This window comes from Megalops cyprinoides, chromosome 4, assembly GCF_013368585.1.
Source record: "Megalops cyprinoides isolate fMegCyp1 chromosome 4, fMegCyp1.pri, whole genome shotgun sequence".
NCBI classification, from domain to species: domain Eukaryota; kingdom Metazoa; phylum Chordata; class Actinopteri; order Elopiformes; family Megalopidae; genus Megalops; species Megalops cyprinoides.
In genome coordinates, this window is record NC_050586.1 from 21,901,563 (window position 1) to 21,929,362 (window position 27,800).

The following is a 27,800-nucleotide window of genomic DNA, read 5'->3' on the forward strand; positions in this document are numbered from 1 at the left end:
ACTCCGGGCCCCAGTCGCTCTCCATGGTCGTTACAGCAGAGCCAAGAAGAGTGGTAGGAGCTCTCCCATTTCTTTGTACGCAGAGCTCTCTCGCTGCTCGCCCTGACCGGATTACTTTTCTGCGGAACATAGAAGAATACACATTCGAACACAGGTAATTTGGCGAATAACGGGAATCAGTCATGGCATTGGCATGTCACCTTTAGCCTCGAGTCGAATATCAACAGTAAAGCAGTCCTTAGAGAAAAGTGCCCCTTCCCTCGTGTTTCGTGTCGCTCCCTGCGAACAGTACGGCGAACAAGTACAAGGAGGCAGAGGCACGGCACACTTGGACACCATGTCGGAGGACAACAACGTGGACAAATTTATAAAGGTAAGGTGGACTTCTGATGTGTGACAGATAAGCCTTGCGCTAACGTACGTATTGAAACATATCTGTCGTTATCATCGCATTTTAGCGACGGAGGTCCGCAGCTCTTAAGTTTTTTTGTTAATCGTGTTCTGAACTACGCAAGATATGTTAAAAGTGTTCACTAATGAGCAGTGGGTTGCTTTGCAGCGATCATACTTTATTTATTTATTTTATTTTTTGCTACAAACTGTCATGTAGGTTTATACATTTAGAAGTGATTTTTTTGCAGTTTGAGAACGTGAGAGCGCTGTAGAATGTTAAAACTTAATCCCAAGTGGAGTTTGCATTATTGCACGAACTTTGTCTAGTACAAATACACGTGGACCTTTACACTTATTATATTAGTCGTGACAATCGATTCTGTGATACTCATCACAGCTCATGCCATTTCATGTCACGGTAATTATTAACTGAAACACCTCTACGTCCATAGTGTGAATGGGCAGACTGGAGACACATTTGATTGCTTTTCCATTTTGTATGTGTTGACATCTGACCTACTGTGAAGTTAGTTCCAGTTGCACAGTGGACAATATTGCGTGATTTATTTGACAATAATTGGTTTTAATCGTCTTGAATAGTGTTTTACACTTTAATGTAGCATGCATTCGCCAAACATTAGTCTTTAGGGGTGTTGACTAAACCTGCAGTTATGTAGCCCCTTACCCAGGCAGTATTGGACTGTCTCCAACAGAGACTTTGGTCCTGTTTCGAAAAGAAGGGAAATCCATTAGGGTATGATGTCATCTGTTATGGTGCCGCGAGTCATCCCCATCAGCACGCTGTAGAGGTGATAACGTAAGCATGCAGTGAACGGGTCGAAAGTGCTCAATACCTGTCGTTACAGCAGCATAGATTCCCTGGAAAACCCCTGACTTTGCTGTTCCTGTGAGCACCGCCCCCGCCACCCCCTTAGAGATCTTTAAGCACGCAACCAAGGCCAGGACAGCCCTGCATCCCCCGCCGGAGCTTTACATCCACCTGCGAGTCGCAGGAAGCTTTTGGTCGTCGCCTGTCAGTGTGTCCGTCCGCCTCACGGATGCCTCAATTGCCGGCGTGAATCGTGATCCGAATGCGCGGGCCACCGGTCTGTGTGGGAATGTGCTGGGGACACACTTTTTAGAATAGCCCGCGAGAGACAAGATTGAGCTGACCCCGTGCGTGGCGGCAGAAGCCTCGTTTCCTTGGCGAGGCGATAATGAACGAAATATGTAGGGACATGTCAATAAAAAGCATACGGTTAAATAGGGGGGTGTAATAATGTTTTAATCGTCAGTTCTATTTAAATCGGGTGTCCAGCCCGTCACCAACGGGTGTTATAAATAGAACGTGCTCTCATGCCACTGTGGCTAAGAGGGAGGGCTTTTGGATACTTGTCATTGTGATTTAGCGAGGAGCTGCAAACCACCCAGCTGGCTGTGCCATTAGCTATAGAAGTATCTCCAAACTGCTGCAGGGACTGCGTGATATGGTATTTTTAAGTCTAATAAATGTGACGGTTAAACAATCCAGCGTGTTATTTTAATTTTCATTAACTTTTAGGGGGGATTTTGCAGGAATTGGGCTACAGACAAATTCTGCTTAATTTGAAATCATGAACTGCTCCTAGATTCACGTCACTTAATAGATTAAAAAGAAGCTGTTTGCATAGAGCTTGATGTTTCTCGGGTTTAACTTTAATGCAATGTGTTCTGCTTAATTTGCCTCCGTGGCTAAATGGGCCCGACTCGTCACGGTTGTTTTTGATGACTCCATTCCCATTATCCGTTTGAAAGTAAAACACCTGTTGAGTCATAACAAGGCATATTGAATGCATAAACAACAGTGCTGGCCCAAGTGGAGCAGTAATGTGAGCAGAACGCATTGGCCAAAAGAACCCTGAAATAAACTGCTTCCTTCTGCTTTTGGGAAGCTTACTTCTCTCATAGTTCTAGCTGCCTGCTTACTGGATTAATTCAGATTAGATACCATGCAACAACAGTGTCGTACCTCCCACTCTGCACGAACAGCACCATGTCCAGAGTCCATTGTCCTAACCGTGTGCACACACTGCTTCCCAGTACAACTCCAGACCCCCCCCCATTGACTGTGAATTATTTATTCAGCACTGACATTTCTCTTCTGCCCATAAAGGCTGCTTCTAGACCCCCCTCTCCAGGGCCACCTGGATCACCTCAGCTACGTACCACTGTGTCAGGCATCGGACTGCATGACAGCCCTGACTCTTGCCCTCCCAGAATGCCTTTGTTTCCTCAGTCAGTGGGCCTCACTTCACAGTTGTGACTCTTCCCCTTTTATCTCTCGCTTTCTTTGCCAGGAGACATCCATCCTAGAGGAGTACAACATCAATTGGACGCAGAAGCTGGGCGCGGGGATCAGCGGACCTGTGAGGTAGGCCCGGGGGGGGGGTCTCCGGCTCCGCGGATCAACCACGCTTGCTAGAGAAGGCCCAGCCGTTCAGCAGGAACCAAACCAAAAGAGCCTCCTGTCACTGAACTGGGAGTCTGGTTTTCACCCACTCTCATTAGCTTGCATGCATGCTGTTCTAATGCAATCCAGAATGGCAGCATGCACTTCACCTGGCAGCAGTCCCAACGACTGCAGAAGCAGTGCTGCTCCCAAAAGATCTTTACAATCTTCCTGCTCAGGTTTGTTGGTGTCTAGGGCACTGTGACCGTTTGCCAGGTTTTAGCTGTGGCTCTTATGGCTCTTTATCTTATGATGGAAGAAGTCCTCCTGATGCATGTGCTGCAGGTATTGGGAGAGACCAAAGAAAAAGACTGGAGTGAATGATTTTTATTCATTCACTTGTGGTGGATCCAGCATGCCGTTCAGGGGATGAAAAGTTTAATGTTCATTTCTGAGCATGAAGCATTGATGATACGAATAAGATGCCTTGATGCCGAGATGTAAGCAAAAGACTGTATATTGTGCATTTTACACAGGAGAAACCCAACAACTTCTCTTAGACTGGCCTATGCTCAGAATGTTGCCTTGGGTAAAGCTGACCTATTGCAAAGGCGGGTCAGTGAAAATCCGGTTTTACATTGTTTACAGTATTCAGCCCGAGACTAATGTGAACAACAGGACCGAATCCCAGCAAATCTGATATGTGAACAATTTGTTGTGGTTTGACACAAGCAAAGAGCCAAGTCCATTGCGCTCAGACGGTCATAACTTCCTCTCTGTCCTGTCTTTTTTTTATTTTGGAAAAAAAAACTTCTCACTCCGACCTTTGCTTCTGGTCGTAAAATCAACACCTGATTGTGCAAGCTTGTCACTTCCAGCTGTGCCTGGCCAGACCTCGTGTTCCCACCTGTTTGAGCAGAGCGCTAAGCGCATTCGTCGGGTTTGTGCCATGTTCCTGGCTGTCCAGCCTTGTGTTTCAGCCTCCCCCAGAGTGCCATTTGCCTCAGGGGGGGGCGGGAGGGGGCAGCTCATGGATTTTGTTTAGCGGTACCAGCGAGTGGAGCCCCGGACCCAGCAGGCAGGCCCACTTCCTCCTCCTGAGTCGATGAGTAAGCGCTGTCTCTGGGGGTGGGAGGTGGTGGTGGGGGGGGACCAACAAAGTGAAGCCGCCTCCAGTTAATGATTTTTGAAGAGGCTCTGATTAATATTCGAAGGCCCTTGACAATCCAGACAGCAGGAGCTAAGTGGCTGAGAGCGGAATGTTCCAGGCCACGCGTGTTTTTGTTAGGTCTGTTTAAGGTTGTTTTCATTGTGTCTTTGGCACAGCAGATGTTTTCTTTTTTTTTTCTTCTCTGTTCTTTTTTCCCTCTCTTTTGTGCTTGTTGTCTTACTTTCTCATTTCCTTTGTTTTTGTCTTGTTGGGTTTTCTTTTCCGTAACAAAGTACATGCTCTCTGTCTGTCCACCCATCTGTCTGTCCTGCTTTCTAATACCTCATTCTCACCAGCTGTTTCCATGCAAGTCTTCACTGGATATTTGGGTCCTCCAGAGACACCTCTGTAAACAAACAAAAGGCGAGTGTGAAGGGTGTCCTCCTGTAACCTTGGGTAAGATTAGAGAGAGGGCAAGAGGCTAAGCTGCCAAGGTGTTTACAGTGCCCACATCACCCCTTCATGCCCCCCCCCCCCCCCTAACACTGCCGCCGCCTCCTCCTCCGGAGGTGTATGAGCCAACCTTTCACCCAACACCCCGCTGACACAGTCAGGCTGATGACAGGTGGTCAGGACTTCCCACCAGAGCAGGGGAATCGGGCCACAGGTGTCAGGCTCACTTCCTCAATGGGCTCAGGGTCACCGCACCGCGCTGCAGAGAGGGTCCGGGCAAAAAGTTGCTGGAAGCTTCCACACTCATTTCCGTTCAGTGGGCATCGTGTCTCTGGTGGCCTTAGGCAGCAGAGCAACACAGAACATCTCCCACTAACTAACAACTTTCACTAACTTTCAGAAGTCTGCAGGTATGAAAAATGAAAACTGACACAAAAGGTTACTAGCCAGGCAGAGATCCTCAGTTAATTTGGTCACTTGATGTGGCAGCCGTGTTTTATTGTCTGTTACACAGGTAAATGTCTGATCCTCATGAATTCTTCAGCCAAATGTACGTGGAAGATCCTTGCATGGAGCACAAAGTAGATACTGTGAGCAGAAATCTGCATAATGGCAAAACATCCAATCCAGCCTTGCAGCATTTCCAGCTTTGCTTGTTTTTTCCTTTAATTGATATTTTTGTACCTTGTGGATTGTTTTATGTCTGTTTGTTTACCCAGCAGTAGTATATGGTACACTCTGCCTTTAATTACAGTTATGGTGTCATATTTATTGAAACTGGGTGGGGATCAATTGTTCCTAAAATCTTTCAGAAAAGTACTGTGCTGCCATATTCAGGTCTACCAATTCCCCCTGTCACCACACGTTATATTAAAATTGATGCTGGTGTCTAATTAACTTGAATGGTGCGAACAGTTTAAACTTTCAACAGAAAAAACAAGTAAGTGAAGTGACAGACTAACATTTTTCGTGCTTGCAATATGAAGTTTAAGACTTTAACCCCCCCCCACCAACTAATGGGAAGTTCCCTTTCGCCCTCAGCCCAGGTGTCAGCTGGACCAGGAGTCGAATGGAGCAAACATCCAGCAAACTGCATTTTTGTCTGTTTTTCCCACGATGTTTACTTAAATTAGGATCTCAGAGCATAATGATGAAAGCTGTTTTGTTTTATCACTGCATGTTATTATGTGCAATTGATTTTGCAGCAGTTGGACTGACATGTCCTAAAACAGCCAGAGAGTCTGTAATTGTGTTTTTCCACCTGTAGGCTAAGTGCTAAAGGTTTGTTTCTGTGCCCCATGGGCTGTCAAGTTGGCAGTCGCGGCTTCGCAGAGCTCACCCTGAATGTCAGTTGTTATTAGATCCGCTCAAACACCCGTCACGGCCTGCAGAACAAGTCGTGGCGTCTATGACAGGGTCATAGTTCTGCGTACAAAACGTTCTTATCTCCGCGGTGTTATTTTCCTGTAGACACGCGCACACACACACACACGTGTGTACGCTCTCGTGCACCCTCGGCAACACATTCCATAACCGGCTTTCTCTGCTTGAACCCCCCTCCCCCCACCCTTCTGTGCACCTCTTTCTTCCTCTCTCACTCTCTTTCTCTCTCCTTCTACCTCTCCTCTCTTTCTCTCTGCTCTCAGTCCCCAGTCTGAAGAGCTGAACTTTGATCGAGGCAGAATGTTCCTTCAGAAAGTTCTTTATTATGTGTAATCTGAGCTTTTGGATCAGTGTGTAGTTTGGACTGAATAGTTGGGTAGCACTTGGGGGGAGTTGGGCCTGTCTGTGTGCAAATTCAAGGCAACTCCAAGTCCATTTACCCCTTTATATTTACATGTCCAGGTCAGTCCCATCTCTTTCGGTCACACCACACGGATTCAGATCATGGCATGATTCTGTGTGCACTCTGAGCAGCAGCAGACAGAGTAAAGGCCACTTCAGACAGTCCCTGGTTTGGTCTTGTAAAACATTTATAGCAGGAATGAGAAGGGTGGGCTGAAGTATCCGCCAGCATTAGAGCTGGATACTGTAGCGTAAGTCATCTTCATCTCAGAAAGGTGCACCTTTTTACTTCCTCTCTCTCTCATTTTTTTTTGCATTCACTTAAGGCTACAGCTTTGTGTCTTGCTAATTGCCCATTAGATTCCCTTGAAGTTATTTTTCATAAGTTTGTTTGTTTTTTAAACAAGCTATACTCAACTTATTCCTCACACATAGTGTTATTATTTTAGCACATGTTGTATGTTCTTGATGGGGTCAGTTTGCTTGAATTCTGCAGTTTCTTTGCAGTTATATTCTCATGCATTGTAAGTCAGCTTGGGTAGCAGGTATCTACTTGATGATGATGATGATGATGATGATGGCAGATGCCATCTGCCTGTTTGTTCAGGGAACTGGTTTTAAAAGTTTTGCAAGTTTCTGGAAAGTATTGAATGCGGTCTTGATAAAGTGGACCTGCGGCTGAGCCAGACACATATCAAACCTCTCCCAAGTTTTCAGTGTGTCCAGCTGGTGTTTCAAAAAGCCTTTGGGTGTTTGTAGAATGGAATCCTGCATCAGGCTTTCACTGGCAGCAGGAGACATTCTCCAAGCAGTCAGGTGCCATACCATGCATTGTGCCTGCATTCCAGGCCAATCCCTTGTTCCCACACCCCCTTAGCAGCGCTGACCCCTGATCAGTGCTGCCAGCTCATCATAGGAAATGCTGACTTGCGTTTTGCTGATCTGAGATCAGTACCCTGGTGTGGGTGTTTTCTCTTTTCTTCTTTTTCTGTCTTACCACTAGACTGGTTGACTGATTGAAGTGTCTGTGTGTTTCTCCATGTAGAGTGTGTGTGAAGAAGTCCACGCAGGAGCGCCTAGCACTGAAGATCCTCATTGACCGGCCCAAGGCCCGCAATGAGGTAGGATCACAAGCACATTTAAGTTTAAGTGATTGTTAATGTCATGTTACGTTGTTATGTATACAGCCACAGATGTAATACCCACACATACACAGTCACTCTTGCATACCTATTATGGAAGCCTTGGCAGCCATGTTCAGATTATTTCAAAATTCATCTGAAACAAAAGCACTGTTCCATTAAAGAAAATGTAACACAGCAGAGGTAAAAGCACAACTCCTTGGTAATGCTTGAATTGAAATAAACTAGAACTGAACAAGCGCCATGCAGGGGCTGTATCTACTTTGTGCCATTTTCATTTTCGCCATCTAGTGGTACGACACGGTAATGAAGTGAAGCTCCTTAGTGAGTGAGTGAATGAGGGACACTGCAACTTCAAGGCCTCCAGCCTCAGCGCAAATCTCTAAGGCCTTCAAAGTATTCAAATTACAAATTAGTGTTGCTTAAGTTTGACTCATGAATTTCATTACTTCTGGGCTTTATTTTATGTATAATTCAATTGAATGCAGTGCAATCTAGATAATTAATGGACATTTTTAGTTTGAAAAATTCTCCTTATTTAATCAGACTGCCTGTTTTATGGACCAAAACCGGTAGACATGCACAAATCCTTTTGTATTGTGCTTTGTGCTGCCTCCCCTAAATTTAGTTGATATTCATGTGTATCCACAGTGCGTGCCATCAAGCATGTATCCTCGAGGGAGAATTTAGCAAAGGCATTGGGGGCAGGGGGGTGCGATGGGTTGGGTCTATGAAAAGAAGGGAGAGGAAACCATGCCAGTTCTCAGTAGTCTTCAATGTATAGTTCTGACAGACTGACATCCTGACATTGCTGGCCTTTCCCACCCCACAGGTGCGACTCCACATGATGTGCGCGGCTCATCCCAACATTGTCCAGATCATGGAGGTGTACGCCAACAGCGTGCAGTTCCCCCACGAGTCCAGCCCCAGGTAATGCTCGCTAACTCACGCATATGGCGGCCCAGGCCAGAGATGATCTTGTTTGCCTTTGCTGTGAAAAAGCCCCTTAATAGCATAAGACCATACTTTCCACATTGGTACCTTCTCTCCCTTCTCCCTTTCTCCTGTTCATATTCTCCTCCCCCTGTTTCCAGGGCAAGATTGTTGATTGTCATGGAGATGATGGAGGGGGGTGAGCTGTTCCATAGGATAAGCCAGCACCGGCACTTCACAGAGAAGATGGCCAGCCAGGTCACAAAACAGGTGAGGAGGGGGTATAGGCTAAATTGTGGTAGGCTGTGAAGACCTCTTCAAGCTTATTACACCTACTTCTCTTTACATGAGTACTCCTGCTTCGTTTTCCTTTTAAGTTCTATTTACACTAGTTACTAGTTACTAGTTTCATTGTGGCTGTCAGTCTTGGTCCTTGAGACGTATACCACAGAATAGGGTTTCTTTTATCCCTGTTGGGTATTTGATGTGGATACACTGAAAGTAACATAAACATGGACAGAATAGGCTGTGTGCTTGACCTCTCGCACAGATATCAGATTGGGACTGCTTGCTCACATCACAAACAAGAAAGGAACCTGCTCTTGTTTGAGTTTTCCACATTGTGCGTAAACTGTGCTGTTGGGCCAATGAGATGTTTGGAGCCGTATTTACAAAAATGTTCCCTGTAACTCTCGAGAATGGGCTACAGCTTTAAAATTCGTTCTCGCCTAAAGGTTCCACCCACGGGTGTGCTGAGCAAAGCACTAGGACAAGCGTGCAGACAAAAGACAAAGTGTGCTCTGCATCTGGGCGAGGAAAACCATTTGACATTCATGAATGCGCATACTGATGCTGCGTGCCAAATATGCACACGGGCTCTCTTTCTGGCATCAGTCTTCCGCAGCGAAGCCCAATCATCTGTGAAGGGTAGCATGGGAGCAATGGGAACGTCCTTATATTTTATATATTTCAATCATTGCCGCAAATGTTGCTACGCTAACCTCCCTGGCTGACGGATGGGAAATGGGCACACACAGGTGCATGCGCAAAGGAGAACAGGTCCACCTGTAAGTGAAGCAAACTGTCATCTGATCAGTCAGTGGTGTAGTGGTAAGGAGCTGGGCACATAATCCGAACATCGCTGGTTCAGGTGGGCCACTGCTGTTGTACCCTTGGGGAAGTTACTTAACCTAAATCGCCTCAGTGAATATCCAGCCCTTTACATAGATAACATGTAGAAGAAGAAACTATAAGTGTCTCCCAAACTAATATAATGTAATAAATATATATTTTCCATCCATTCTAACAATCAGTCATTGCAAGTGTATGTAGATGTGGGCCATGTAAGAAAGAACCCGACTAAAGATAGCAACTCTGGGCAAGTCTCACAGTGTTGTTACCACTTTTATTTCAGGACTGGCATTTGTTCACATCGTTGACATGGTTGACTCTCTAATCCAATCAGTCATTAACAGGATTCCTGCCTGATATAATAAATGTCTTTTTATTAATTCACTGTCAACGCAAGCCTTGAAGACATTCCCTTTTGGATGATGTCATGAGCTTGCTTCGGTCGTTTATGACCCGAAGGCAGTAATTCCCTTCAGACTCGGCTCTCTGAACGTACTTTCCTCATGAGGTCCTTGTCGGCACAGAGGTTTTTTTTTTTTTTGTCCTTTTATGAGCAATCATAAGGTATTAAATGCTTTATGAACTACTTTATGACCAGTTCTGTCACTTTGCCCAAGGTTCACTCTTAGTACAGTGTTCCGCACTTCACTTGAGTGCTATTTTTTTACACCAAAAATGGTTTGGAATATGGCCCACAAGCCCTTCTGTCTTTACAAGAGGCAGTATGTACCAGTGGTCGTAAGGTAAATAATATGTACTCTATGCGAGGGATGTGTAGAGCCTCCCACTGTCCTAAAGACAAGATTCAGGGTTAGCTGCTTGTGTAAATGATTCCCATGTCTGTCTCTGCTTTGCTCCCCACAATTGCCTGTGTGTCCAACCGCACCTTTTGGCAAGAGCACTCCTGTGTCTGTTTGGTCATTTTTTATGCGCCCATTTGTCAGTCTCAGTTTTATTCACACGCACTCATGTTTGTGTAAGTTTTGTTTAGCAAAACGTCTTGTGGGTGCATTTTGAGAATATCTGCCTTGACCAAAACTTGCATGTATTCAGTTGAAATGCAGTCCCTCAGTATGAATTCAGGTTTCGTGTCATTAGTGTAACTCAAAGAGCGTGCCTTAATTTTGTGTCTCCCGAGTAGATCAGCCAGGCACTGGAGCACTGTCACTCGCTGAACATCGCACACAGAGACCTGAAGCCGGAGAACCTGCTGTTCAAGGACAACTCACTGGTGAGGGGATGGAGGGGTTGGGCCCAGAATGCCATACCCTTTCTGAGGCTATTGGGGAGGGAGTCCTAGAACCACATGTGTTTGGAAATATAAACTTGTAAAGAAAAGATGTCTGATCATAGGGTTATTTTAACTGGGGGGGCAACATTTTAACTTTTTTTTCACATGCAGTTTTGTGATAAATATTTTTTTACTTAAAATAAGTCAGTCTCTTGTTTGAGGAGCGACAGTGCCCTGTATTGTTTTCTTTTTTATCATAACTATATTTTGACTTTTTAAAAATTGCTTTGGGTCTCTTACCTTTTTTTCTTATCCCAGGATGCACCAGTAAAGTTGTGCGATTTTGGATTTGCCAAAATTGACCAAGGTGACTTGATGACCCCACAATTCACTCCTTACTATGTAGCACCTCAGGTAAAACCTGACATGCGTTGATCAATTTTATTTATTTGTTTTTATTTATTCATACTTATATCTTAGTACACAGTGTGTTTTGTAAGCAGGACTAGTGTAAATTTTGCAGTGACTTTTTGAAGATGATACATGAAATGTAGAAACATGGTGTTGAGTTATATTTGTTACTGCCTCAGTATGTACAGTATAGACTTACAAGACTGTCTTCGTTCCTTATTTACCACTGCTGTCTTCCAACTGGAAAGCAGCCTGCTTGTACCTTGATTTAATGTGGCATCATGCAGGGTTGGGTTATCAGGTGACACTGTGTGTTAAACCTTTACTCAGGTACTGGAGGCACAAAGGCGACACCAGAAGGAGAAATCTGGAATAATACCTACCTCACCCACTCCCTACACCTACAATAAGGTAAATACCACCAGCCATTTTTCCAAGGTTATACACTGATAAGGAGGGCATAGATTAGTCAAGATGGTTTTGGAAGCTCATAAGCAAATGATGAATTATGATGAATATTAAAATACAACATAGAAATGGGATGGAAATGTAAGTTATGTAAAAACAATGAAAATGATACATGGTGATTTAATATGTATAAATGTGAATTTAGTCAAATCATAAAGAAATTACAAACCTTCATCAGACCTCCACTTCCACATGAAATATCTTGAGTTTGAGGGTCCCCAGATTGAAAATACCATCTGTTTGTTCCTTCGCAGAGCTGTGACCTGTGGTCCCTGGGCGTCATCATCTACGTGATGCTGTGCGGCTACCCTCCCTTCTACTCCAAGCACCACAGCCGCACCATCCCCAAGGACATGCGCAAGAAGATCATGACGGGCAGCTTCGACTTCCCTGAGGACGAGTGGAGCCAGATCTCCGAGATGGCCAAGGACATCGTCCGCAAGTGCGTCCGTGGGGGGGATTGTGTGTGTGTGCATCAGGGGGTCAAACCCTATCCTCATCTGGGAGGACTATAGTGTAGCAAATTTTTCTGCTCTTTGGCACAACTGTTCAGAGAATAGGAGGAATAGGCCAACATACTGCTGTCATACGAGTTACTTACAGCAGGTAGTAATAGATTTGAGAGAACCAATTTATTGGCAGAAGTACAATGTGCCATCAGTGATGCACTGATGGGGATCAATCAAAATTCTCCACTTTCAATGAGAATCATATATTACTGGTGTTATGACGGGCATCAGTATTATAAAATAAATCCATGCTTTGAAAGTGAAGCTTTTTAAATTCTCCAAAAAGAATAACTTTCCTGACCAATCCCTGCCAATCTGGGGCTCGTCATGCTAGGATTCCATCAATTTAAGGAGGTAACATTTGAGCCGTTCCTGGAACTACAAATCAAATTGTAGTATTTCAAATTCTGCCTTCTTGAGAATTCAGATATTAAGTGTTGCCAAAGTAAAACCAGTACGTTACAATGTATCAGTGTAATACCCACTGCTGGTAGAAATATGTAAAACTGGAAGTGATATAGTTCTGTTCTGAATGCATTGTTGGTCCATGGCGTGCCTGTCGAAAGCAAACACGCCAAAGTGCTTGAGGTGATGAGTGTCCTCCGCTGCCCTATCCAGGCTCCTGAAGGTGAAGCCGGAGGAGCGGCTGACGATTGAGGGGGTGCTGGCTCACCCCTGGCTCAACTGCACCGAGGCCCTGGACAACGTGCTTCCATCTGCACAGATGATGATGGACAAGGTGTGTGAATGGCACGCCTGGCTCCGCCTCCGTTACCTCGCTCTCCCCGGTCCTTGAGTTCAGCCTCACTCAGTTCCCTGAGGGGCTCTGTCACACAAAGGCAAATGAGCGGAACCATCTCTCCTTGGACCACTGCAGTTTCTTACATTGTATAAACTGGGGGCAGCAGTGTAGCATATTGGTAAGGAGCAGGACTCATAACTGAAAGGTTGCCTGTTTGATCACCTTGGGCAAAGTACTTAACCCACAATTGCCACAGTAAATGTCCAGCTATATAAATGGATAACATGTGAAAAACTGTGACGTATGTATAAGTCACTCTGGGTAAGAATGCTGCTAAATGACAGTAATGTAATGTAACTTAATGCAGCTGTGACCTTGTGGGATCCCCTTTATTTGAGGGATGTACTTGGAACTGAATACCTATCACTCTTGTTTCTGTGGGCTCAGCTGAGTTTGTACAGTGACCGCTGCACGTCTCTCTCTCGCTCTCCCCTGGACTGCAGGCTGTGGTTGCGGGTATCCAGCAGGCCCACGCGGAGCAGCTGGCCAACATGCGGATACAGGACCTCAACGTCAGCCTGAAACCCCTCAACTCTGTCAACAACCCCATCCTGAGGAAGAGGAAGCTGCTGGGGTCTGTGCACTTGTCTGTCCTCTTCTCTTTCAGCTCCGTCTCTGTCCCACTTCTTTTATCGCCTGCAGCGTCTCTCCGCTTGTCTGTCATACTGCGCTGTGTGTTGTGTCTCTGCCGGTTTGTCTGTCATACTGCGCTGTGTGTTGTGTCTCTGCCGGTTTGTCTGTCATACTGCGCTGTGTGTTGTGTCTCTGCCGGTTTGTCTGTCATACTGCGCTGTGTGTTGTGTCTCTGCCGGTTTGTCTGTCATACTGCGCTGTGTGTTGTGTCTCTGCCGGTTTGTCTGTCATGCTGCGCTGTGTGTTGTGTCTCTGCCGGTTTGTCTGTCATGCTACACTGTGTGTCGGGTCTCTGTCCCCTTGTCTGTCTCACTGTGCTGTGGGCAGTGGCTCTGACCATGAAGCTCCATCGTGTGTCATTTCCTCTTTGTAAGTGTGGTCCCGCTGAGGCTGACTGGCTCTTGTCGCGCCGCAGCACTAAGCCCAGCGACGGCTTCTTCATCCATGACCCGGAGAATGGAGGACAGGACACCAACGTTGCCCTGGAGAAGCTGCGAGACGTCATAGCACAGTGCATCCTCCCACAGGCCGGTGAGTAGAGGGATACGCAAACACACGCAAACACACGCGCACACACACGTAAACACATATATATGTATGTGCACATGCTTATACACATACATATGCTCAGACTTGCACACGCGCACGCATCCTGACACCTGAGGCTGCGGGTTTCTCCCGCAGGAGAGAACGAGGATGAGAAGCTGAACGAGGTGATGCACGAGGCCTGGCGCTACAACCGCGACTGCAAGCTGCTGAGAGACGGCCTGCAGGGCCTCAGCTGGGACGGTGGGTAGACATGTGACCCCTGCCCCACGTGACCCCCGCACTTTCTCCCACCATGTGGCCAGGCAGCCGTGACCGTGTGATCCATGCCCCACTCTCTGCGGCTAGCTGATTAGCGCTCTGTCTATAACCTTCGCTTCTCTTTGACCAGTCTGACCGACGCTCATTACACCGTCCACATCAGAGAGCATTGTGTCCCGTCACAGTATTCCAACCGCAATCCCAAAACCGTGAGATTGTCGTTTGTTGGGTTGCATCGATGCCTGTGCTTTAGCTGTGTCTTGATAATTAGTAACATTTTGTAAAAAAAACTTTTTTTTTTTTCTTTTTTTGTTTTCCAGGAAGGGCTTTCTCCGAAAAAGTGGATCGCCTGAAGCTGGCAGAAATAGTCAAACAGGCCATAGAGGAGAAAACAAACTTCCAGGACTCTCAATAGCAAGTGCTGTATTTTTATTTCATTTTGTATGATTTATTATATCTGTTCTTAAAATGATTAACTTGTAAAGAGTAATTTTATGTAAATTTAAGTGCAGGACTTGATGCATCTTTTTCACGAACTCGCTTGCAGAACTATTGTACAGCTGTAGATATATTCGAAGAGGACTTGTTGGTACTGTACATTTTTTACAAACGACCGTGAAGAACACAGAAGAACAAACAAAGCGTATATTTTCATTTCGCCCAACAGAAGCGAAGAAAGTAAACCAAGTACCCATCGGAAGGGAATTCAGCCTTTGTACAAGCTGCTTGTCTGAGCTGCCTGTTGCAGTGTTTTTTTTTATTTCAGTTGTTTTAAGTTTCTTTTAACAATGCTATTCATTTTATTTATTTAAAAAAAAGATTCCGTTATTTTTTACTACAGTAGCCTCAGCCAGATATTTGATATTTAAAATGAGGAAAAATGAACAAAAAAATGCCCCATGCGCTGTATTTTAGACCTCTTTTGTTTTATTTTTATTTTGTCATGTTTTCCTCTAGAGGCCAGAGAGTTATGTTCTGTGCTCATTCTACCTGCAGTGTGTGTGGACTGGGAGGCAGGGTCAGGAGATCTCAGATTTTGATTGGCTGGTGTTTTTTAGAGACTCATCCTAGGGGCTCGAAAACCCCCAAGCCCTGTGTACTTCCATTCTCCCAGGCCCGTAAACTGAAGGGGGTGAGAGATCGTAATGCCTGTCATCCTCACTGGTGACACCAAGCTGTTTACAGGTTGTGTGCTGCAATGCAGAAAACATTTGATTCGTAACTGATAATCATAATGTCTGCGAATGACATTTATGCCTTTTTAAGCATGACGACAATATCACCGCTTATGGACTAGCAAATCTAATCTTGCTGGAGGCTGAGGATGTAGAGCTTTCACTCGTACGTCTCATGCAGTGTTTAGGAGGAAAGGTGACACTGAAGAGACGTGGCCCTCCCTCAGCTGGCTTCCCCAGGGCTACACCCTGACGGTAGAATGAATAAGATGGCAAGAAAAGACAAAAACACTAAAAACAAAATTGAATCCATTCTGGGCTGTTGCTTGCTCCATTATCTGATGTAAAGATTATTCCTGAGTGTTGTAGCTACTTTTTGAAATTTTTTGAAGTCTGGACTCTCTCCTCCTGTGGCCTTTGTTGGGGATTGTTGTTGGTGGAGGCTGGAAGGTTTATTATAATCAAAAACTCAATCCATTTTACAAAGACCACCCTTACTGCACCTGCTAACATGTCAGCGCGAGTCAGACTTGTTGAGTTGTTAAGACTGCATGCCCAGTTACTTGTCAAAACGGTGACTTCAGGAACAGACCTCTGGCCTCTGTGTGTGCCTGGCCCGTTAATGGCTCTGGGTTGCTTCCCGCTCCATGTGGAACAGTGCCTCAGCTCTCTGTCACCCTCAGGACCCTTAGCAAAGGGAGACAGGTGGTGAAGTAGTCACCGGCAGCAGTGCTGTGGCCAATCGGAACTCTTCCTCGCCCCCTCCATTGTTGTTCCCACACCTGCGCCACGCATGTAATCTTAGCTCAGGATTGTCATGGCAACATGGCTTCAGCAACAAAAACAACAAGAATGCTGGTGAAGAGTAGTGTCTCTCTCTTTTTTTTTCTCTGTCTTATTCTCTCCTCCCCATGTTCTTGGACGGACTCAAGCGAAGTGGTTATTGCATCCCGTGGCTGAGAAGTCTCGCCCGGGAAGATTTTTTTTCTCAGAAATAATCAGCCGCGATCACAGTTTCCGTAGCAAAGTGTCACCTCAAGCTTGAAATGCTGGACCAGAATGTTGGACAACATTTCCCCTGGGAAGGTTGATGTACATCCAGCAGGGCTTGAGGTGAAAACCTATTATGGAGACTTAGCCTCCAAAGATGTAAAAGGGTCCAGTAATTTACTAACATTGGTAAATTGTTAGGTTAAGAAAGGTTAAGGTTAAGAAAGGGGTTAAAATGGAATGAAAATTTAAAGCTCATAAGGATCACTGTCAGGAACCCTGAATTTAAAGTGTCTTAAAGTGAAATATAAATTCAATCCTCTGTCTTCTCTGATGGCTTTTAAATTGGTTTCTTGTGATCAGACATGCCTGTTTGTGGCCATTTAGGGCCACAGCATTTCTGTTGCACACTTAAGTCAGTGGCGAAAGGGCTATGGCTTGACCAAAAATGCCTTGATTGGATATATATACATTTGATGGTACTGACACTACTCCCACTCGTTTTAACATACAGTACATGTAGGCTTTTATTAAACTTGTTTTCTCACTCCTGGAGCAGCACTTAAGTTACCATTGAAGGTATGTACCTCAAACAGTATTTTTGTCCTCCACCCTCTCCCAAAATGTCATGAATATGCTGAATATTTGTATTAAAGGAATTCCTTGCAGCAATACTGAGAATGTCTTCTTTTTGGTCCACTGGAATCATTTTGTGTGAGACCACAGTGCATATTTGTGGTAGCATTGGCATATGTGCATAGTGCAGATTCTCATGATATCTGTGCGAGTTGATGAATGTGGCGAGTGTATGACAGGGTCAAATGTGAGGAGAATTTCAAATGAAGGGTAGTAGTCTCGCTTGTGTGACCTGTTTTTCTGCAGGAGCAGAATAAAAGAGAACTAACAGTGCTAATCATCCCATTAGAATATGTGATCACATGGCAAAAGGTGTTCCTCGGAGAAACCCTAAATCTCAATCCGATTATGAACAATTGACATTTTTACCTAAACATTGGCAATCGTAATAAAAACTGAAATTTGTATGCATATATAAGAAAATCACTTTGTGAAACTGCAGTTGTGTAGCCATATATTTTGTCAGATCACAGGTAAAAAAAACATTTTTTGTTGTCATACATTGTTGATGACAAACCTTTATGAGTCAAAGAGGAGCAAAATATACAAATGCATATGCATCCCCAAGTCCCTTGATCAACTGAAAAGAAGAAATACTCACCGAATTGGTGAAAAGCCATGGACAATGTCAGTATTCAAAGAGGATACAGCCTCGGTCCAAGGTCCAAGCAGTTCAAGGACCAGGCAATTCAACCAATCAATCAATGCCTTTGTTCTCAGTGACAGCACCTTTTGTGCAGGTGCTGAAGTGACCAATCAGAAATAAAGTGATGCAAGTATTTTGTTGTTTAGAAAAAAAACAACCTATTCCACAAAGGTTTGTAATTTTTGCATTCTAGAAGCTTTTAACATCAATTCGAGAAATTGCCAAGAGAATGATGCTGGAGGAAAGGCCCAACATAGGGGTAATTACAATTGGAGAGGTATATTTCATTTTTATGTATTATATTTCAATATAATATCATTATAAATAAATTTTAACATATTGCCAATGGGCAAAACTAATCCCAACAATCTTTAGACGGATTTTTTCAATTATATATTTGATTTGAAATGAGACCTAAAACTTAATGTGTGTGCTTTGTTCCTTGTGAATCTTAGCACCATTACACAGTTGTTGACTTTATTGAGAGGTCATTTGATTTAGTGCCATCTTACTGGCTGAAGAATAGGAGAGGGTTAATATACTTAAATGTTGTAATATAATTACTCATCTTAAGAAATAATGAATAGTGTTCAAACGAATTACACTTGGTTTAGAGTGACTTTGCTTTTTTCAGATGTACGCAACAAATTTTAACTGTTCGCAGGACTTGCCCAATGCTGCAATATACCTGACAAAATGAAGTTGAAGGATTCTGTCAGGATATTTGCAGATGCAGAAGCGATCAAAATGTGATATTGCCACTGCCACTCATTATTAGTTTGTGAAGTGTTTTTTTTCATGTCTGTCATGTTGTCTAATCTGGAATCTAAACACTCATGATATGCCACTTTGGGTTACTGCAAGACTGAAGGTTTGTTGTAGTGTGAAATTTGAATAAGTTGGTCATTGCTGGAGAAGGAGGCACTCTGTTTCAGTTTGGAGGCAATTATGTGGATCCATGCCAAAAAGCCAAGTTCAAATTCAGACTTTCAGCGTGATGAGGATTTGTGCAGTGGGAAGTCTCTGCAGCTTACAGAATGGTGATCTTGTAGATGGTAAGTCTGAATATTAATCAAATGTCAATTGAAAGCTTTGGTTATACATTTGAAAGACTACAATCGAAAACTATGCACTAAAGAAGAGAAGGAAGAAATGAAATCTTATGCACTTCATTTGCCTGAGTCCCCTATATTTCTATTCTCATCACAAATAAATCAGTGTTTTTTCATTACCAATAGCGAGTAAAACTGTCATTTACATTGATGCAGATCAATATGTATATCCTAACCTACAGACTGAAGCGGGGTGTCACTTTATTTCCAGTTGGTTCCTCTAGTCAAGAACAATGTCAAAGTCTGTCCTGCCACAATGTAGAGATTCATTGTGTACCAGGGAACTACTACATGGTATCAATAATTTCAACAAGAAGGTTTTCAGAATACACTAATGCAAAAATACACACATGTTCTCTGTAAGTCAGTCAGTAAACACAAAAGTAAGTCAGCGATTACAATTATTAATATAAAAAATGCCAGACTTTGAGCCACATTACTTTACCCAACCGAAACAAGCACTATTCCAAAGCTAAGTGTTCCAGTGTTTTCTGAATTCTTTCACATAACTCGGCCCTGTATTTATTCGTCCCCTTAGCTGAGGACAATGTGTTCTTTCTAATGTTAGAAATATATTATTTGCTTTATTAATTCTCTATAATATATTGCTTCTGGCAGCAGACAGAATACTGCAACAGTATTGCAAAAACCATACATACTCTGTTTACAGCACAGACATTTAGCTCTGCATTCCCTCTGTCTTCTGTACCTCTGGGTCTAGGAGGCCCCGATATCATCCATGCTGTTTGGCTGGCTATGGGTGTTCTGTATTTGACAGCTCTCCTTAATTAATATTCATAAGGGGCTGCCCAATCGGATCACTTTTATCTTTTGGCATTGGCAGACATGGTACACCAAGCTGAATGTCTATTCATTAAATAAAATAAAACACTCTGTCATGAGGCTGCCTTTGGAGATACAGTACACATTTGCAGTTTTTCTGGAAAGTAATTGAATAAGTGGGTATCAGTGAGTTCACTGCCACTGTGCTGGTGGAGTGTGTGTATATCTGATTTCAGTTCAGTCTTTTCTGGGTCCTTTTTCATTCATGCTGAAAAAAAGAGCTTTAAAATGAAACTACCGATAAGATGGCAGTGTTACATATATCGGAATTTAGCCAATGCTGAAATTCAAGGTTCCTCCAGTTACACCATTATTGGTTCCTGCCCCTGGGCTGTCACTCAGTGAAATATTTTGTGCTCCTGGTGTAATTTAGGGAAAAGTAACAGATCCATGAAGGGGACGCATCCAGAAAATGATGCTCACCCCTATAAACATAAAATGTTTTTCCTTTTAACTAGCTATAGATCACCTATGCAGTCAGTTTTAATTGGGATTTTCTGCAATTCTAGAATTAATTCATTTATACAAACTACAGCATTATCCACTGACAGCTAAAAATAAATACCCCCTCCCACACATACACTCACGCAATGGCTTTTTATTAATGGCATTGTATTTGTAATCATTTCAGTGTCTTGAGGGCACAAATGTTTACATTCTTGATAACATGATGTCAGTTGGCAGTGAACAATATATGCTGCTGTAGCTTTCTATGGACTTTTTATAAACCATTAAATGGCTTGCCAACAACCCCGTGTTACCTTACTGTAATTGAGTTATTGGATTGTATCTGCCTGTCATGAATGAAGCAGCTCAGTCAAGTGGGTCTTTGCTTTTTGAAGTCAGCGTCTGACCATTTCTGGAGGAAAGTCTTCCAACATGCAGTAGAAACAGTATGGCATTATACATACATCAATAATATGACAAACAGTGTAAGTTCCTTGTATATGAGCTGGTGTTGCTGTTGTCAGTGTTACTTGATAGACGGTCATTATATAAGCTTCTGTGATCAATGGAAATACTCTCCCAGCACACATGGCACTCTCAGAAGTGGCAGCATGTGAAGCGGTACTGTAAAATAAACACTGAGTCACAGCAACATTTTGTGAAGATTAGGTGTCAGCTGAGCTCCCCTTTTTTGGATGCTGCAGTTGTAAATGCCTTATGTGGTTTGATTAGTCACTAATATTTACATTAAATATTAACAGTTGTAAACATCAACACACTTGCATGAATGTATCACCTCTTCTTTATTTCATTAATTGCTGCATCTGGACTGCCACCTCTTTGAAATGTTCACTGCACCACATATGTGACCTAACTTTGGAAAGCAAACTGAGAGAAAAATGACTGCAGCAATTCCAAAGGCGCTCACCTGCACATGCTTTGATTTTCAATGTAATAAGCAATGGCAACTGGTGACTTCCAAAGTTGAGGAGGATGGGGGGTTGGCAAAGAGGGGAGAGGGGGGTTTGGGGTCAGGTAAAATCACTCTCACACAGTTAATTCTGGTGACCTCGAATTTGTCAGTTCCCTAAGATATTTCTGGTCTGACAGTTTTGTGTTACTTCTTTGACATCTGGCTTTTGGCTTACTGGCATTTGTCTGCCACCCCCTCAGTTAAGGGGACACTACGTGAGCCAAAAAGAAAGCTGATTTGATCCCTTAGAAAATCATATTTCAGATTTTGAGATGAGAATGTTCATTTTTATAATCTGAGTATGTTAAATAACTAGTCCCAAGGCATAATGTAGCAGGCTCACCCATTGAATTTGTATGAATAACTCTATACCCAAGGATCAACTCCCTACTTGACCTGTGCAGATACATTGACCTTTATCTGGGCTGAGTGGCCTCATTGCCCCTTTGTGTCTGATATCAGTCCATCCAGATCATAAAAGAGTCAATCAATCTGTGCAGGTTCTGAGCAGATTAATCCTTCTGAATATTTCAAAGGGTTGATCCTTGTGAACACCTGAAGTGAAGGAAATGACTGAAAAGATTCAGTTTTGGTAAAATATATTGCCATTTTCAGTGCAAATTAGTATAATATTAGTATTCGTGTAGTTTAGTTATATAGACAGTTATGTGTGTATGTTTAAAGTGCTTTTATGTGCTGTATAGCACTTCTGACAAGTCAACTGGAATCTGGAAGGAGTGTTTCGAAAAAATTAAATTGTAGACTTTAAAAGGACATCGCTGAGGAGTTGAGAGCTGTCATAACTATGTTTAAAGAACTTTTAGAGTGACATGTTTCCTCTCATGATTTCCTCCTGATTTTATTGAAACATTTTTGAGACTGTACTACATTTCTGTGAGGATTCACAGGTCCATTCACAAACACAATCAAGTTACAAACTCAGTGATGTTTGCTTGCAATAATATGTTTTCCCACCAGGTGGGACTAGATTTGCCATACTGTTTCTGAGCACCCAAAACATGCACTGAACCCCTGGTTTTAAACTCCTCAAAAGGCATGACGTGATGGTGATTTTGGGTTATATTGTATAATATATTCATTTTTAGATCATTAACCAATAAGTTGTTTTTAGTAGAGACCTATTTCTGGGGCAACATCTGCAGATAAGCTACAACAAATTCAAACCAAAATTCACATTGACTGTAAATAACTATAACTACAGAGCACTTTAACAAAGCACGCCTGTGTCTGTGCAAAACAGAAACATGAAGGCCTAGCTCAAGGAACAATGTGACTGCCAGGAGCACAAACTGGCCAAAGAGAGGCAGTCCATGAAAAACAAATATGATATTTAAATAAGAGAGTAACACCAGGGAGCATCACAACATGATATTCCCATACTCTGACAGATCCTTTGGATAACCCTAGTCCAGATGTGGTGGTTTCATTTTGATCCCATTATTTGTTCTCCTTTCGTTACAACTTTGGAATTGGCAATTAGACCTGTCCGACTCAACTCAAGACTATGCCTTATGCAATTGTGGACGGTGTGAGCATTCCTCCAAACCGCTGGTCCACAACAGCCAACAACTATTTTCGACACCATAAGTCATATGGTTTACCACAGGAAAGCTAGCGCCAGTTGGAGAAGTGACACATCTCTTATTTGACAGTAAAATGTAACTTCGCAAGTCGCTAATACAGCAGTGACTCATGGAATCCAGGCGGATTTAAATCCACCCTAACCCAGCAAAACAAAGCCATTTGTGCCCTACCATTTTGCGACTCCTTAGTGTAGATAGCTGATGACACAGTCCAGTTTTGACACAGCAATTTTATGGGCCTCAGGGCTCACCCACCTGGAGCAAGGGCCTTTGCTGACTGATCCACTCAGGACCCCACACCCCCCATCATACTTAACTAACCCCAAAAAAAGAACAAATTAGTAGCAATTAATAGATTAAAAGACCATGTGTTCAAAAACTTTGGAACTGCTTATTAAGAGAGGCTTCCAACTGGCATTTAAACTGCTGAAACAACTGGCTAGAGGCAGACATTGCAAAATACAGTACCTGCCACATTGCAAAAACATAACATCATCTGTTGGAAACGAGAATGTCCAAGGGAAAAAAGCAGCTGCGTGACAAATTGTGTTCTAATATTTCCACAGTCTGTGGAGCTACAGGCTACAGTCTTTCATCAGACTGTGCAAAAAATTTAATTCTATGTATTTTAAAGGAACTGGTTTTCAATGAAATAATGAAGAAAATAAATGAGGATATGATTGTTATTGTTGAAGTGTGTGTAGTGAGTGACTAGTGTCTCAGGGGTATGTTCAGAAGGATGGAGATGTCTTTGCTTTCTGTTTTTCTTGTGACACAATCTGTTTCACAGCTATATTAAATTATTTCAATTTCCTTTTTTAAAGTTCATTGCATTTCAGTTGATTTTATCTTTCCTCTTACCCTGAGAAAAGGCCAAACTGCTGAGAGAAGGTTAATGTATAGTCTGACTGGTAGACATGGGAACTCTGCTGTCTGATTGGCAGGCTTGTCATAGTTGTAGGCAAGCATCATGGTCAAAGACAAGATGAAAAAGGGCTCTTCTTTGCAGCCAACATACACATTTAAAGATGCCCATATATGATTCTAATAGTGTCAGTGACTGTAGGAATTGTCCTATTTGAACACCAAAGCTCAGTGAGGGAAAGGTGGAAAGCAAATAACTAATGTAACAATGTATTTGCAAAAACAATGGCATCAGCTGCTAAACTAATATGAGTTTATAATGTGACATATGAAAGTGTTACTGTCCTCCTCTCCCCTCCCCTCTATCCTCACTACCCACCCTCCACCCTTTCAATCTTTAACTCTCACACCATCTAGAAAGGAAATAGAATCATAGGAACACATAGGATATGTCTTCTCAATACACAATGGTTAGCATAATTAAAGCTCATCCACAAAAGAGTTATTAATGATGTGGACAAACACAAGGAAAACCTCATCTACTGGGAGATGCTGAACTGAAACCACACAAAATGCATTGTATGTGCATCACCATTTAGCCAGAGTGATGTATGCATGTACAGGACATTGCTTTCTTGCTGTATTTTTTTCCATTGAGGTTTTGGTGCACTTTATTTTCCAAGCCCAGTATAAGCCATGTGTAACCTTTAGGTTGTAAAGAAGTGCTGCAGAAAAGAATAAATAATCATTTATTTTGGTTATGCATTGTTGTCTTTAAACTGTAGTACCTCTGTTGGGTTTGTATGAGGTATTACTAAAATATGATCTTAGTATTGCAGAAATGTCAGAATATCGTATTACAGAAGGGTCCATTCCTTTAAAATCCATGTTTGCATATATTTTTTGAAGTTTTTCTCGCCAAGGTATTACGCACTAGTGAACTAATATAAATAAATACAAGCATATAATAGTGACTCAAGTGTTAAGAAAAAAAGCTCAAATGAATACTCAAAACATGGATTATTGCAGAAAATAAATGCAACCTTATACTGTTAATCTAGGTCAGGAATCGAATGTGGTTGGCATCACATATTTTGAATGTTTGAAAGTGGCTTTTTACTGAGGAAGGGTAAACGTGGGAAGCTGGAAGATCCCGTCTTAGATTTAGCATCACAAAATTTACTGCCAACTGCATATACGCAACCTCACTACAGTTAACCATTACGCAGCAGAGTGTAATTTTCAAGTCACCCTATGCGTGTGGCTCCAGTTCTGCTTCAGGGACCGCTTTACCGAAGCTGCAAACACTAGCATTTCTTCATAATCAAATATATCCACTTTATCATTATAGTGTTTTAAAAGATGTTTTATCAGAATACGGTTTCACTAATTCTAAATCGTAATGGAACTGTTTTCCATTGCATTAAATAGAAGACGGCATTCTTTACTCAAATAGCAATAAATGATACGTCATGTTTAATTTGACAAGAGGACAGAGGACAATGTCGAGACAATCCTAAACAAAACAGTGATGCGCAATCGAGGAGTTGTTACAATGTTGCTAATGCTGCGTCATTTCATTCATTTCATCGCGTTACAATTTATCCACCGCGGTGCCCTTATTACTTTAAGAAGCAAACTACCATCTTGCTAATATGTTATAGTATTTTGTATAATATAACTATCTGATAAACACCGTGTGCCTATTGGTATCTACTGGTTAAGGGTAGCTACCAACACACCCAGCCGTTATTAGCTAGCCAACAGCTTTCAGCAGCTTCCATCCGTAGGCTATCGGTTTCGTCGCATTACTTGCACAGCTGCATATGACGGCTTGACTGCGAACAGTGAGCAGCAGTGAAAATGTTATTATTTTACATAGGTGGGTGGGGTGGGGAACTCCAAAGTACGTCTAATCAAGCAGTCGATTGTTAACTCTACATTTTGTCAAACATTTCTAGTGCTAAGACGAGAAATTAACGTAAGGGGACCACACAAAGAAGAAGATGCCATTTTAGATTGCTTGTAGCTATCATTACTCTGAGTTTGCATGCACGGTTTGCTTTATTTCTACAACACCTAACACTCATATACGCGCAATTCGCTAAAAACTGTACAACTTGTTCGAAAGAACCACTTCCACCGGCTCACGTGGTGGCCATATCACCTCGGCTGGTTTTAAGTAATCTTTCGACTTCCTGTAAATAGTGCGACTTTTTAAATGTCCGTGCCTGTGATAAAATAAATGACAACTACAATCCGTGTAATTTGTCCTCGCTTTGATAAAAAACAATTCCCTCTTCTTTAATATGGCCCCTTGCAGAGCTGTCAAAAGGCGAAAAGGTAGCATAGGAGCGTGTACGCAGCGTTGCGCCCATGATATATCCCTCCGCTATTTTTTGTCTCCTTTCAGACTGTTTTGGTCTTTTCGCTGATAGCAACCAAGAGAGAAACCGAGATAGCTGAAAATCATATTTGTTATAATTAAATTTATTTTAAGGAGAAAACTTTGGGACAGGAAGTTGAATATACGCCTTGATTACACAAGGGTAGTTGACATACTGTCTTTTTAAAAGAAAAAAAAAATCTGTCGTGCTTTTAAGAAGTATTGTAATCTATGCTGAAGCCAGGATTCATTATTTAGTGTTAGCTAACATTAGCACATAATTTATTTTTCATTTGTCTTTGGATTTCATATTTTGGAAATAGTAGAAATAAAGTGCATAAGTCGTTGTTTATGGGATCATCATGTCAATGAAGCAGGCCGGTGGTAACCGTAAACCCGGCGGTGGCAGCGGCGGCGCTGCTGCGGCCTCTGGTGCCGGGGGAGGTGGAGGACCTGGCGGACGACAGAATTTGGGCAGGTCGGTGCTTTTTCAGTCGTTCACAACTTAAACTCAAAATAGCATACTTTCGGGTTGACATGTCCGTGCTGGTGTTCGTGGGGTTTGTTCCAAAGTGTATGGGTCGGTGTATTTGGACTCTCTGTGAAAATGTTAATGTTATAAATAAATGTTAATATTCGGGCCTAGTGCGAGTGTATGTGTTAGGCCCTCTGAAGAAAAACACCCTGCCTTCCCAAGCTGGAAGCATTGTGTTGCGTGTGTTCTGCTGTCGCTCTTACTAGCTAGCTAGATATTGACCTTATGCCCATACCTGGCTAGTTACATTCAATTTGTCGACCCTATGCCGACTTAAATATGTTAATATTGTCACTGGATGATAATATGCAGCGAGTTAGTACGCTAGCTTGTTAGCTAGTAACGTTAACTGTTTAGCAGTGTATAACTAGCTAGCCATTGGATTACTCTCAATCGTTGGTTAGCTAACGTTAGTTAGGTACGAAACTACAACGACTAAAGTGAACTGACTTAACTTGGTTAACGCGAGGTGTCGGGATCTAGCCACCAAGCCATAAAGCAGCAATCTTCCAAAGACGGATTTGTGGCAACGTTAGCAAGCTTGACAGCGAATTACCAAACAGTGCTGGCCAGTGGTACAGCCGGTGGTAGCTAGCTAGTTAGCTCGCTAGCTAGTAACATTATCCAAGTGTACACATTTTTAAAATTCCGTGCATTGGATTCTTGCATTTTATGTAATTGCATTTCCTTGTTAACCAACTGGCTAGGTGTTCTGGAACGATAGGTAGCTAATCATTGCTAGTTATCCCTGCACCGTACACTTGTTTTGCATTATAACGGCAAGTTGTTCAGTATCGATAGTTACTGGCAGTGCAGTTTATAGGGAATCAATATCTCAAATTAATGTTTTGATGTAGATGTGACTGAGTGACGGCCAGCTTGCTGTCTTGTAACGGGACAATGAAAATGATCTAGCTAGCTAGTTCTCTGTGACATGACTAGCCAACCTTGTGAAATGTATTTATTAATCATACAGCCTTAGGGGGTTCAGTAATTGGTCAGTTAGGTCGGTACTTGTTTTACCCAGTTGCCGATTTATTTCCTTGTCACCCGAGGTAGTTCTTTGGCTGGGGCAAACGTAGCTAACGTTAGCTACCTAGCTAACTAGCATTTCAAAAATAGCGTGCGTACTTTCCTAGCAAGCTGGCTTGTTTCCATGATAGTGGGTATTTACGGGTGCATTGGGCTGTTGAGGGTTGGAATTTCTGTAACGTGTCTCTATACGAGCAACACAGCGACGTACCGTTGTAAGTGTGTCTGACTTAGGTGGTCGTGCATGTGAGTAACCTGGATCCAAAGAAGGGAGAGATGAG

General features: G+C 42.8%; 2 protein-coding genes across 9 annotated transcripts in view; both read left to right on the plus strand.

Moving 5' to 3' along the window:
* The first annotated feature begins 112 nt into the window (after window positions 1–112).
* Window positions 113–17,106, plus strand: mapkapk5 (MAPK activated protein kinase 5). Its single transcript, XM_036526679.1, has 14 exons — window positions 113–373; window positions 2,730–2,803; window positions 7,255–7,330; window positions 8,184–8,281; window positions 8,446–8,554; window positions 10,557–10,646; window positions 10,965–11,060; window positions 11,388–11,468; window positions 11,780–11,967; window positions 12,653–12,773; window positions 13,280–13,410; window positions 13,885–14,000; window positions 14,154–14,258; window positions 14,597–17,106. Exons 1-14 carry the CDS (start codon window positions 194–196, stop codon window positions 14,689–14,691), a joined length of 1,560 nt encoding a protein of 519 aa, XP_036382572.1. The 5' UTR covers window positions 113–193; the 3' UTR covers window positions 14,692–17,106.
* An 8,890-nt stretch (window positions 17,107–25,996) lies between these two features.
* Window positions 25,997–27,800, plus strand: part of atxn2 (ataxin 2) — a 35,158-nt gene continuing 33,354 nt past the window's right edge. For all 8 annotated transcript variants that reach the window (XM_036526371.1, XM_036526372.1, XM_036526375.1 and 5 more), the window contains exon 1: window positions 25,997–26,430. In XM_036526371.1, coding sequence (XP_036382264.1) covers window positions 26,315–26,430 — 116 coding nt within the window. In that variant the 5' untranslated portion in view covers window positions 25,997–26,314. The remainder of the gene's footprint in view (window positions 26,431–27,800) is intronic.